Source organism: Diadema setosum, chromosome 19 (genome assembly GCF_964275005.1).
Source record: "Diadema setosum chromosome 19, eeDiaSeto1, whole genome shotgun sequence".
NCBI lineage: Eukaryota > Metazoa > Echinodermata > Echinoidea > Diadematoida > Diadematidae > Diadema > Diadema setosum.
This window is the reverse complement of record NC_092703.1, coordinates 26,246,767-26,260,914: the sequence shown is the minus strand read 5'-3', so window position 1 is coordinate 26,260,914 and position 14,148 is coordinate 26,246,767. Positions and strand designations below refer to the sequence as shown.

General features: G+C 40.8%; 1 protein-coding gene across 1 annotated transcript; it reads right to left on the bottom strand.

Annotated features, from left to right (window-relative positions):
• Window positions 1-3,128: 3,128 nt before the first annotated feature.
• Window positions 3,129-13,665, bottom strand: LOC140242382 (uncharacterized). The gene is made up of 9 exons (XM_072322119.1): window positions 13,507-13,665; window positions 11,900-12,051; window positions 10,438-10,663; window positions 9,333-9,837; window positions 8,318-8,680; window positions 6,747-7,682; window positions 5,426-5,646; window positions 4,599-4,670; window positions 3,129-3,260 (listed from the first exon to the last, which is right to left on the bottom strand). The coding sequence occupies exons 1-9, from the start codon at window positions 13,663-13,665 to the stop codon at window positions 3,129-3,131; spliced, it is 2,766 nt and encodes a 921-aa protein (XP_072178220.1).
• Between the last annotated feature and the right edge of the window lie 483 nt (window positions 13,666-14,148).

The window sequence follows — 14,148 nt, the reverse complement described above, 5'->3', positions numbered from 1 at the left end:
AAGGGGCTACCATACCATCTTCATAGTCATTGGTTAAAGCAGGTGAAGACTATCCGAGACAGAGGTGGATCCCAGCACACCGTTGACATTGTGGCATTGTGCTGAAGCAGCAGAGGAACTGAATGACCCTGTATTCGGGTAATTACTACAAGGTGGTGCGAAGGATGGAGGCAGCTTTAACCAGAACACCAAAGACAGACCAACACCTATAAGTCATCGTCTTCCTAATAGAGGTACCTATTCTACATCTGTCAGTACACCGAGATATATTCTCTGTGAGGCTAATCATGGGCTCTTCTATAGTCAACAGTTTAAAGACGTGAAGCCTGATCAACGTGTTCAGTTAGCGCGGGACAAGAGCTTGTGCTTCAGCTGTCTGCTGCCATGCACGATATCTCTTCTTGGTGTCACCCTTTGTGGTTTTTGACGTCATCAAATGGTGTCTGGGGCTCATACCTTACGTCAGATGCTTTTAATACCCAAACTCTGTAAGCATTGCTTCTTCATTCTAAATGACACATAAATATTTTTGTTTTGTTTTTCACTGTATCATTGTTAATGCTTATGAAGCTATAAAAAGAATTATAGTAATCAAGTTGAGATATTTAGCTGTTGTATTCCTGCCGTGGATGCGTCTGTGTACCATACTTTCCGTACAACAACGATTTAGGGGTCAAGGACTGAAACTCCTCAGTGTACTTAATTGCATGCTGAGGCAGCGACAATAGCAATTGAGTATACTTGATTATCAAATAACTGTCGAGTGGTTTGAGAATTACTGTAAAACCAAAAATGTTTGCAAACTTTTAATTTTGCAAATTTCGCAAGAGCCAAGATTCGCGAAATTAAAATGCACACAAAGGTTTGTGTCTACAAACATCATAAGGACAGGTGATTATGTACTGTCTGCAAAGGGAGACATTTGTCTTGCTTCCATTCTTGGCAACCTAAATCGAATGTTAAACAGGAAGAAGCTTCGTCCAACTGTCCGTCTGTGTGACATCTCCAAGATCAAGGTGGAAAGGAACACTCGGTGATCATGCCTGCATGGGTAAGGCACTCAACCAATCCCTCAAAGGTTTTTCTTGAATACGTGGTCTTCGATGACCAATCGAATGTCCCCTTCCTTTCGAAAAGGCTTTGTGACAAGCTTGGACTGCAAGGCCAAAAGACTGACCTTCTACTCACAACTATGCACAGCACCTTGAAGACCGTGACAGAAAAAGTGAGCGGACTCAAAGTGGCCGACGTAGAGAAGGAGAATGTCATTCAACTTCCATCTGCCTTCAATACATCAGAATTCCAGTCACAAAATCTCAAATCCCGAAAACAAAGGTAGCTAAAAGATGGTCTCACCTCATAGGCACTGCAGACAAAATGATACCCGGTGAAAAAAGTTTTACTCCTCATCAAGAATGACTGTCCCAGCACTATTTGACTTCAAGAAAGTGTCAAGGACGGAGAAGATGAACCCTATGCTCAGAAATCACTTCTTGGCTGGGAAATCATGGGGTGTATTTGCCATGACAGGGATGGATCGAACATCACAAATTGACAGAAGATCTCTGCCGAGCAACACCTAAACTTTGCTTTCCCAACCAAGGCAAAGGAGATCATCTCCGAAGACAAAGTCATTCAGGACCTCAAAACAGACTTCTAGCACGAAAAAGTGCTAGATGGGAGCACGAGCTCCCATCAAAGATCAGAAGTTCCATCTACTCAGTGAAGAGGAAATCAAGAAGGAACCGCATCAGGGGCGGATCTCCAGGAATTCCGTAAAGGGGGGGGGGGGGGGGGGGCGCAACTAATATTTCTGGTGCCACTTCCGGGTTTCATTTCCTTTTTTACTTTTTATTTCTTTCATTTTCTAACAAAAAATAAAGGGGGGGTGGTGCCAGTCGCGCCCCCCTCTAGATCCGCCACTGCGCATGGGTACTCTGAAATGACACTTCCTCTGCAGAGTAATCATTCTATGTCATCACTCATGAATTGTCATGTTGCTGAATGACAATTTGGAGACAACTGAAAACTGGAACAAAGAAAATCAAACGAGAAGATATGTACGCCAGGATATGGTGGTGTCGAGTCAAACACCTAAATTGGAACCCCCATATGCTCAGAAAGTTCTCAAGAAGGTCCAAAATATGCAGAATATCATCGGCAGAAATTTATGGAACTGTGACATGAAGATGAAATCTACTGAATACTTGGCTTTAGTGAGATCTATTCTTGAATATGCATCGTCTGCCTGGGATCCTACGACTAAACAATCCATAAAATCCATAGATAGAATTCAATTGCAAACTGCCAGAGTCTGCACAAGCACCTACACTAGGGAAGAGGGTTCTGTCACGAAGGCATTATCTGAGTTGGGCTGGGAATCACTCCAGACAAGGAGAAAACATCAGAGGCTTTGATCTGCATGCTGAACAAACTGAAAAACGGACAAGTCAATGTCCCTCTGCATGACTACGCTCAACTCAACACATGTGACACCAGAAGAAATAACCAGAAATTCATCCAGCAATGGCATTAAGCTAGAGCTTTCCAGGATTCTTTCTTTATAACGACCGTCAAAGACTGGAACCAACTCCCTGGTGTAGTAGTCCAGTGTCCATCATTATTTTCGTTTAAACAAAATTTGAAGTACATGTTATTCCAGTTATAGTGTTTTCTGGTTGCAATCTGTCCACATGTTGTGCTCCTCGACAAGTTAGTGCGGATGTGTCTTCTTGGACATTTTGCTGACTATTAAAATCATACAGATACAAATACAGAACTATCATTAGTAGCCCACTATGAACTTCCATGTGAATTCACGCGAGATGAGTGGATGACTACGATCACGCTATGATGCAACCATATATTTTTTTTTTTTTCAAATACAGGGTGACTGCATGCTGACCATTTAGGCTGGAATTCTTAAATCTAGTCCATGGCTTATGCAAATTTTGATTGCAGAAAGGCACTCAACATATCACACACGCCCAAATAATGTCCAATAATGAACCTATACAGTTGTATGCATGTGCTAGTTACACCTCTTCCAAGTTTGTTATACAAATGTAGTTCAGGAATTTGATGAGAACTGACTTTTGCGACTTTGGGCCACATCGTCTCTCAGGACTTCAGTGCACTACCAGCTGTTCCCTAATATTCCTGTAAATCCCAGTAAGTTCCTCTGCTATTCTAAGTGTCTCACTCTCCTGAATGCCCAGTGTCACTTGGTCCTGGATCGCTTGAAGTTGTGCCTGATGAGCCTGTGGTGAGGGGGAAAAATATATATATATATATTACTGGTTCATAGACTCCACTTATTGTTCAACATGAATTAAAGAGAGTGGAGTCATGCAAAGACAACATAGAAAGCATCATGAAACTAAGATCAAAAATTATATCCATTATACAAATCTATCACACCTCAAATATCAAATCACTTTCATTACCTGTTTTAAAGTCAAGTTTCTGGTAACAGGGTCCAGCATCGCTAATGACAGCAGTCTTTTCCAACCTTTATTTGATGCTTGGCCACTGAATGATATGGTGCATTTCAACCACTTATGATTGCAAAGTATTTTGTTTTTCACACTTCCCGTGACCTTCTGCCACTGAACTCTTGAGCAACCAATATTCGTATCAAATCAGTGGCTTTGTATACGTTTAAAAAATCCTTTGGTCAAGACTTGGCCAGGACTGATTGAATGTCATTAAGAGATTCTGACACCATCCTGTTGTAGACAGCATAGCATTAACCACAGGTCTATCTAGGTATTGGTCTATCACAAACTATGTGCTCAAGAGTACAACTGAACCAGATTAAAATTGGCTTCTTCAAATGTTTGTTGAGAAGCTACGAAAAAAAATACATGTAGCAAAAAAAGCTGCTGAAAACTGCTTATCCAATAAAGGCGAGCCAATGGAGTAAAATGGAGTCAAAAGGGGCCTGAGCTTTCGATCCTAGCAGAATCTTCGTCAGAGGCAAAATGACCATAGGTCATTAAAAATTAAAATTAAAAATCTTCGTCAGAGGCAAAATGACCATAGGTCATTTTGCCTCTGACGAAGATTCTGCTAGGATCGAAAGCTCAGGCCCCTTTTGACTCCAAAAAAAATACATTTCAGACTTAAACTTTATCTGATACATAATCTAACTCAAATTCCATATTTACCACAAGCTATAATCTCACGCCTTGTAGCTTTCAGATCTTCCAGTTTATATTTGTATGCCGATCACATATAAATGTAAAACTGTATGTTTCATGTTGCCAATGGTAACAACAAATATATGACACATGGACAGAAGTGGCAACAGACTGCATGACAGACAACTTTGAAACAAATTGCCTCTGGTGAGAGGGACATATAATACTCTCTGGTAATCAAACTTCAAAATGTCATTGTCATATAAAATCTGATTTCAATCCATCATACGGCCAAGATCATATCAATAGTATATGTAATCATTATGACATAAATATGTTTCAACAAACATTACGTCAAACCTCAAAAAATTCACAGTGTTGTATGCTTTAGACCCTATCAAGTCACAGTTACTATTCAAATTAAGGTCATCTAAGGTCATGTTTGATTATATTTACCTCAATGCTTTTCAGCTCTCTGTTTAGTGTCTCTATGTCTAGTGTCAGGGGGCTCTGGATTAGCTCACAGTTCTGTAAGGTAAACAAAAAATATTGATATCATGATAAAGAATTTCCTCATGAAAATGATATTGAAAATACCCTTAAAATTGGTTACAGTAACACCAAATTCAAATTCATGGTAATTTTGTAGATTTTTTTCATATAACTGGGAACAAAATATTTACTAGATGTTAGCAATAAATTTTGCCTGCATTTCATTTAGTGTTGGAGTACACATATACCAGGTATTACACATAGTTAAGGAGTTTGTACACAAACCAAACAAAATATTGTGAGCTAAACTTCTGTATTTTCTATACAACATTTCCTGCATGGCACTATACTGTTGCTCAATTCTATTATTATCATTTTCTTTTTTTGCATTTCTTGTTATGGTAATTAAGTTCTCGATGCATGAAATATTTTTATATTTTCCTTGAATATTTATTTTTCTTTGTTCAGATTACATAGGCATAAGATGTTACCGTGTTGATTCAGACACATATCTCACAGTGTTACATGCAAGGTTTAAATCAGTTGCTGGTCTCAAGTGAAAGGCTGTTTTTATCTAATCAGGAATATCATGAAAGAATTTAAAGCCTAGTCTCATGCCAATGCTCAGGTAATCATTAGTGAAGGATTTATGTCACCTTTGTGTGATGTTAATATTTCATCCTCTCCTTTCAATCTCATGCTCTTCAAATGAAACATGTTTTTTATTGCTGAGCTTGGCATATCCACCCAGAAAACAACAACAACAACAACAAACAAACAAACAGACATACCTTCAGCCTTCTATGGACTGCCTCAGCCAGCTGTTTTGTCACTGCAGAATCTGAGGAGGTTATCTTCAGCAACACTACTTCAGGAGAAGTTGAATTCACAACCTGAAAGGAGACTAGGCATCCACCCGGTGTCTCAGCTTCAAAGCAGTGACCCTTGACCTGAATCTGTGTGTTGCTCGGCAACAGGAGGGGGAGCAATTGCTCCAGTGGACTCTTGTCACCTGTGATGTGCAAAAGCATAGGCCTACGTTTGATTTTTGGGTCAGAAACAACATTTTCCTCATGAGTTTCATATTGCTTTTATTTTCTTGATATGATGGCAAAGTTGCCTCGATCTGATAATTCAGGAGTTTTAGACAAGGAAAGAAAAAAGAAATTATTCATACAACTGTAATGATGTTTATTTGGGTCTGGGTTGTTTACCACACAATTACAGAGTATTAAAGATAGCAACATATGATGGGCATGCAAACAATTGTTGACCAGTGAAAGAAGAATGCATGACGCACACACACACACACACAAAAAAAAAAGAGAAGAAGAAATAAACTGATGACTGGTTACTAACAGCAATCTCTTCGATTTTGTTGTATCTGATTACATTAAGTAATCTTTTCCTACCCATAGTTGCTCTTTGACAAGTTTGATAAAAGCTATCAGAGATTATGGAGGACTAAGTACTGTATCCATTTGATGTTTCATTACAGCATCAGCACATTGGTGTTGTTAATCATCACAATCCTGGCATGCTACCACGAAAATATAACAGCTTTATGCACGACATCACACACTGTGGAGTATATGATATTATGATTCAATCAAGTGATAAGGAACTAGGTCTTTTTCAATTCTTTTTCAACAGGTCACCTGTCAGGTACATATTATCTCATTAAGAAAAAAAGTGTCTACAACTTGAAAGAAAGAGTTAAACCACATACCACACATATAACCATGAAGTATAAAGTGAACCCATGAAAGGTGAAGTGAAACAAAGTCAGACAATCCTTACATTAAAAGAAGATACCACACTTGAATTTCTTTATATTAAAAGCACACATTCTCTCAACTTCATCCATGTCGTTTTGGATGTGCTACAGATTTTGTGACACTCAATATAATGATTTTCTTTAGTCATAATCTACTATTGTAAAATCATGAATTTTGGTAGAATTTCTGTCTGCAGAGGGTAGCACATTAACCAAAATAATAAAAAAAAATCATAAACTTTTGAAATCATTCACTCAATATCCTAAAACCTTTCATGAGTTTCTTTCATTACTCCCTTGCTGAATCAAGGAAACTGCTTGAATCAGTGTCATACCTTTGGTCAAAGCTTTCAAGAGAGAAGCACAGAGGCTCATGTCCACTGAATCACTCAACCCAGGTGACACTGGAACTTGATTCTCATTTGACACAGAAAAGGGTGCAAACTTTCTTGAAGTTCCTCGGACGTATCCACTGTTGGCATTGTGTGAGCTGCCCCCTAGCTGTGGCTTGTAACCAGGATTAGTCCTATCATGGAAGGATTGTTGCACAGGTTGCAGGGCATCGAGGTGGTCAATGATTGAGGTTCCTATGGCAAACACAGTCCCAAGGTGTTGGTCATCCAGGTGGAAGAAACTACCGCTCTTTTCGTTGAGCGTTCTGCATTGAATGCTACCTGGCAATGCTGCTCCATCGAAGAGCAGAGAAAAGCGCACTGAAATGGGAAAAGAGACGGCAGTTCTGCGCTCACCCACGCCATAGGTGATCGCAAGGGAACTCCCCGGTGCAAAGTCAATCAAGGGAATGTATCGTGAGGTGTCGCATCGACCATGACCAACGCATCCTTCAGCTTGCATTCCATGACTGGCGAGAGTAGCGACAAGCGTCCACCCCCGCGAGAGCACCCACTCCATGTTGTTCTTCACACTGCACTCGACCCTGACCGTTCTCTGTCCGTTTTCCGGGATGCAAATCACACGCGCTCTGCAGTCAAAAGCCCTGGATGACTTCCTGTCTCCGACCAGACTGACAATGTGGTGTGCCTTGCTCAGCTCCTCCAAGACCGCACTCTGCTCGTGGTCGGACTTTGTGAGGGCGGCCATCTTTGACGTTATCTCCTTGATGCTGTGGAGGAGCTCCTTGATGCGCTGGCCAGCATCCACAGGACTGATGGAGGAGTCCTTGGGAGAGTTTGCCTCACCCGAGGGCACAGACAGATGGAGGACTGTCCCATTCTTCTTCAAGGCAAGAAGTTTGTAAGAATTGCTGCTCTCTGAAAAGATATAAAAAACACCAAACAAACAGGAAAACACAATGTAATGAGTCATTCTCTAGGTTTTGAACAATAAGGCTGCTGGTTTTAAAAAGCTATCAGAAATATTCCAATGTGTTTTGTAACAGGTACATGTAGATCTCATAACATAATGCTCTCACTTTATAACAAACACATCAGTTATAACAAAAATTTTGTTACAACAAAATAAAAATTGAGGTCTCATTATCATTATACTATGCACATACCATTACATACTTTATTGTTCAGCTTTAATCAAATTTTGATGTAAAAAAACAAAACTGCTGGTCCTGAGAACTTTGTTTTAACAGGAGTTGCCTGTTATTCCCAAATCTGATAGGATGTTATATATTTTTTTTTCTTGGTCACAGCATGAACAGCCAGTTAATATTTCAGAGAGGCTCCTGCAGAATCTTGGAGACCAGACAGCTCTAGGCCCAAGAGTTATCATAACATTTTTCGGGACATATATTCAATTATAAGTTTTGATAAAATGGGGCCCCGGTATCCTATTATTATTGTCCATTTTCCAACTTGACATTAAAGGCAGATTGTCTGTAATATCCAATTTTCATCATGTCATACTATTATCACAGTGTGAAGATGTAAATTACCTTTGAGAGCACAGACGGCTTCTAATCCTGACACACTGTGATAATGGGAGGTCATATCCAGGGTATTCCCCCGTGGACTGAGGTTAAAGGTCAAGATAGCAAGGTCACAGCTGGTGGCACACAAGAGCACATTCTTTGTTGCAGAGGCAGCTCTTACCCCGCCCCCTGTGTAGTGCGTGGTTTCCGTGGCGATCTCTGAATCAGCGGAAGAAACGTGGAAGGTGATTATCTGTCCATCTCCGCAAACCATTGCCAGGTAGTCGGAATTGGACTGGGTCGGAGTGCCGGTGCACGTCACAGCGAAAATGTGCTCCACTGGCTGTGTAGAGTGGTGAAGAAGTCTCACACGATGTGTATGGCAGGCTGTGCAGAAAAGCATAAATTCATGGTCAAGAATTAGTTGCACTGGGCAAAGAGCACACACACACACACACACACACACACAAAAAGAACAGCTTAATAACCATGAGTGGCAGCCTTTAAACGGACAGACACATTTTAACTTGCTTCAGTCTGCTTTTCACTGGCATTTGCTGAGTAAGTACCTGTAGAGAAAAAAAAATGACCTGGAGAATTTTGCTTTCATCGCCACCAAACCACTTTACATCACATGATCTGACAGGGGGCCTGATGTGACTGTATGATTGAGGTAAACAAGACTGTCAAGACAATTATTCTCTCTTATACTATTCATTAATGACATTTTGTTGCTTCTTAAACAAGACCAGTGCATTTCAGTTTGTACTAATCACTGCTTTACATTCATGCACTTTTTATCTTGTAAATTTAATTCATTTTGATGATCAGCCCATTCAGGACGAGCTGATATTGTTTTAAAATACATTTCCCACAGACACCTGCCCAAGTAAATTCAGGACTAGTCTTCAGGGATCGAAGAATTAAACATTGACTACAGTAGACCTAGTTGTTGGCTCGTAGAAATGAGTTCTCCAAAGTGTCCAGTCAGGAAGTGGTTAAATTCTAAGGATGTGGACATTGGTCAAATAAAATTTACCTGCCAGGAGGAGAGAAAAGACACGGCCATCCGGCAGTGAGATTAGAACCACTGGCGACTCGAGCAGATTGACCTCTGACCCAAACAGAGCATCAAAGAGGGCATCTGACATCGTGAGAACGCTGGATGACTGCATCAGGAGGTGGCTCGTATGATCTCGTGTGGAGGCTGACATCACCATGTACAGCAATGGGGATGATGGGGGTTCATCCGTCGTCTCATCTCTGGTCTCCTGCGACTGATTGTTGCTCTGGGAGGAAGGATGCCGTATATGAGAAACATGGGTGTGGTCTTCCGCACCATCCCATGCATCGAGCAACAGGGTGGAGTAAGCGGGAGTTCCCTCGCAGCGGAACAGACCTTTGTGGCCGAGGTCTGGCCGGCACTCATGAAGAGACACCCGCCATCCCTGGCTCTCCCTGCAACAAGCAATGATGTGGTCATTGATCAGGGTGAAGCTTTCCAATCCTTCCCTTGCAAGCACCACACAGTCATCCCCTACCTCCTGATGGGGACAAAGAATATCAGATAGTATCGTCAATCCTACAAAGGAGGTACAATGTACTAGGCCAGCTCGCCTAGTACCTCCCTGATTTCACGTAAAGCTATGTGGCAATATAAAACATTGTGAAAGATGTGAAACCTATTCACTGCATCAACATTCAATACACCGTTTATTTTTGTGGTGATTATAATACAAATTGTACATTGTTTCATAAAACTTATAAAGACATTGATATCAATTAATAAATCCTGTTATTGTTATGATTATCATCATCATCATCATCATCAATTTCTTTATAATAATATTATCATTACTTTCATATCATGATCGTTAATCATGCTGATATCATACTGACTGATGAGTGCACGTTTGGGATTGTCAATTCTCACAATAATTTCTTAACTCGATACTGAAATGTACATTGTACATTTGGTTTCAATCGATCAGAATAATTCACTTAAGTTCAGTTAGATTTGAATTTCCTAAAATATTGGTACACAAATTTTCATACTAGAATCACATAAGTATAAAGCTATAGGTATTCACAGCTGCTAAATAACCCATATTGTATTAATCTACCCTGCACAAGCACAGACCTACCTGGATGACATCCCCAAGAGCCTGGTAGAACTCCTCCATCTCATTGGAGAACATCTCGTCTCCATCCCAACCACCAGCTTCTTGGAGTGTGGCCTCGTCTTCTGCTAGCAGGTCCCCAAATATATCATCATCTATTCCACCTCCTCCTCCTCCATTATGAATTTTCCTCTTGTCCTTTCCAGTTGTCACCTCTGCCTCTGCTCCATTGTTTTCTTCATCTTGTCCTCTGCATTTTACAATTATATACAATCATATAGAAAGATACAATGTAGGAAGACAGAAAAAAATAGAGTGATAGATGAATACAGTGTAGATTAACAGACAGACAGATAGATAAATGAAAACACGTGTCCATGAGGCAGAGTTGGTGAATCTAAAGCCATTACTCTTTTATTCCTTCCCACCCTTCCCCATGCCATTACTCTTTTATTCCCCCCCCCCCCCCACGTCACTGAATGACAGATTGATTTATGGGTGTCCAAATGTAAGTACATATCGCTGGCTGAGAATGAGAAGGGCATTAAGTTGCCTCGAACACTCTGGCTTTGTGGCAACTTAAGCCCTCATCATTCTCAACACCAGCTCAGAAAGCTGAAGAGTACTTTTGGGCGTTTATTCTTCTTGCCATTCTACCAAGTAAGTCTTTGAAGAATAATCACTTCCATTTTGGGTTGCTGCATTTCTTTGAAATAAGAATGTAGTGCAATGGACATGAATATTATATTGCATAAAATGGTTGATTCTTTCAAAATTCCTGTACTCTCTGCTTTGTAAGCATTGCATAAACAAGCTCCTCTGATGCTTGCTGGAGAGAACATCCTCAACTTTCTACAACTGGCATACAATGTGATAGTAAAAAAAAAGAAAGTACTGTTAAAACTGTTAAGTACTGTTAATATATTTTTTTATACTCCTCTTTATCAGTGCCAAGTTGAACAATGGGCTGATTCCATAAAAAATGTCACTTTTGGTGACAATAGAATAACACATGCAGTCTTGAAGTATAAGACTACCAAAGTTCTCATTCATTTGAAACTTGTCATCTTCTGGCTCAGCAGTTCAGATGCAGCTGTAATCTATGTCCAAAGAGATTTTTCTCCTCTCCATCACTAGAGGGCGAACTATACAATGGTGTCAGTGATTTCATGGGGGCTGCCATTACCTACTTAGTATTATGGCGAACTTTGCATACTGAAGTAACATTTTTACAGCGCGTATTACCCAAACTTTTGAACTTTTACACGAGTACACACTTCTAGATTTGGCTGCTCCTCGGTCGTTCGTTTGCTAGCGTGTTAGCGTGAGGGGTGAGCCCATCACCTCGTCATCTTCCAAGTGCTCCCCATGCACTCACAAAACAATAGTACAGGGCGTATGCATACTCCGCACTCTAGCAGTGAACTGGGGAAAAGATCTTTGTCTACGTCGCACAAATTGGTCATGTGATCTGCTCTACACCAACCTTTTACGTTTCTTCTTTTTCTGCTGCTGACACCACAGCTGCAGGCTACAGCTGAGGATGCGACCATCTCGGAGACCGCACAACAAACAGCATTGTCCTTGAACGAAGGCTATGTCGCAGCACAGGCAAGCATCTGGCAGTTTCAGGGTGACCTTAAACAGAATAGGACAAGCCACAAACAAACAAAAATGAGACTTTTTCAAACAACCTTGGAAAAGGCATTTAATATTCCATTGCATGTGCTTTAAATTGCAGCTGTTGCTACATCTGCATGGTTTTCGGGGGCTAAATGCAGAGAATGGTTGAAGATTTAAGAAGTTTTCCATTCAATTACTAGACAGGAGCAAAGTCAATATCCTTTGAACCTGCAGTAAGATGTTGCAGAGCTTGACATCAATTTTATGTTATTTTACGGCAGATTAAGAGATTCTTTTCCAACCCTTTGACTGTTTAAAGTCAGCTGTATGACAACCCTTGGCAAGTTCACAGTGAAAGTGAACATGTTCTAATTCATGTCTGCCTTGTATTTCCACTCCAGCTTCAAATTCAAAACTTGACCAAAATGCATCCTACAGCCAGCATATGTTTAGTAAATATTGGAGTCTAACAGAGTTTTGTCATGGTAACTCATTCTGTGTCAATATTTCTTGTTATAACACATGGGTCCAGGGCTATATTTTGTTTTTGGTTGCACATGTAGTTTGTTTTTGTTTTGGGGGTTTTGGGTTGTTGTTTTTTTTTATATTTTGAGTGAAAGTGTATGGGCACGCCTATCTACACATATCACACAGTAACAGGTATTATGTCATAAAATGTTGACGGTGATCAGTGATAACTTACCTCACCAGGTACTAAGTAATAACAATAGACAAAATTATATGAATATGCCAGTGGATGGTGTGTCCCTGTATGCAGCCATATATGATCATGTATGTGCAATGGCTGTATGCCCTGTCAGGGCACGCATAGAGCCTTAACTGTTAGAGGTCTACTCAGCTGATCAGTACTAGTTGTAGATCTATATCTCATCTTGGACAGGATGAGATACTGTGGCAAGAGTTCCTATTGGGACATGACAGCCACCCAAAAAGTGATGAGTGCGTGCATCCGTGCATATCGCAAGCAAGGTTTAATAGGATAGGTGTTGTATAGATCTGCACTGACCCACTGTAGTACTAGTACTACTAGTGCAACTGGGGTGGCTGTCCCAAAAGGAACTCTTTCCAATACTGTAACTTACAATTTTTAATTGCTTAGTTCCCAGAAAATTTGACCGAAAGATCAGTCTGTATCTGGCCGTTGGGGAATGTTCCGCGGAGACTGCGTCTGGCTTCACGGATCCCCTCCGTATACGGAAAAGTATAAGAAAAATATAAAAGACTCCTCCGGACAGACGAGACGGATCTTTCTGTCTACAAGAAAATGAGCTGAAATTAGTGAAAAGGGATAATGTTGAAGGATTCTGGTAGGAAAGAAAAAATCTTGCCAATTAACTCAAGAAATTTTAAGTAACAATGCTTATATAATCCCTGATATGCTTGGTTTTTGGTTTTGAATAAATTGCACTGAATTGAATTTAATTGATCTAACGTTAGAGTTCTACTTACGACTTGTCTGCGACAAGATTTGTCGTAGACATAGACCCGGTCCGTGCCATTGTTCAACACGTGGATACCTCCATCCCTGACCGACGCAATTCTGCTTTTTGCCTGGAAAAGACTGTCACCTGCTCTGATGTTTTCCAGTATATGACACCCGAGAGACATTTCGTGTTTTTTGATCTCAGCAAGAGATATGACAGCAAGCGCTGATCGCTGTCCCGCGCCGACAATCTCGGGCTCCACACGGGGTACCAGGTACCAACATCAACATAAACACCCAAGCTCGCCGACAGGATGGGATGTTTACCCCTAACGAACGGATCGGCGGCTGTGATCGACGCGGCTGGAGCAGGGCTGGTAGATGTAGTGGCACCCGTTCCACAGTCCAGTCTCAACTCACCACTCGACAAAGATTCACATCGGGACTTTTCACCTCGTGAGGAAACCGCTAAGTTTGTTCATATTATGCGGGAGTTCGCCGCGAAAAAGAGTCTCAGTAGGCCTAGAGTGGTAAACGCCCGCGGAGAAGATGTCATCTTACCAATAAAAGTGAAAATGGCGTTCTAATTCTAATCCAGAAATCGCGGTTGGCGCGGCGCATTCGAGTTGGTTGATCTTCGTGTTCGCAATGAATTTGAGCAAAAGCTG

Coding starts and splice junctions, on each gene's coding strand:
- LOC140242382 (XM_072322119.1), bottom strand. CDS start 13,665: ATGTCTCTCGGGTGTCATATACTGGAAAACATCAGAGCAGGTGACAGT. Junction 10,664..11,899: donor AAAAAGAAGAAACGTAAAAG/GTTGGTGTAGAG, acceptor TGTAAAATGCAG/AGGACAAGATGAAGAAAACA. Junction 8,681..9,332: donor CTTTTCTCTCCTCCTGGCAG/GTAAATTTTATT, acceptor TTTTCTGCACAG/CCTGCCATACACATCGTGTG.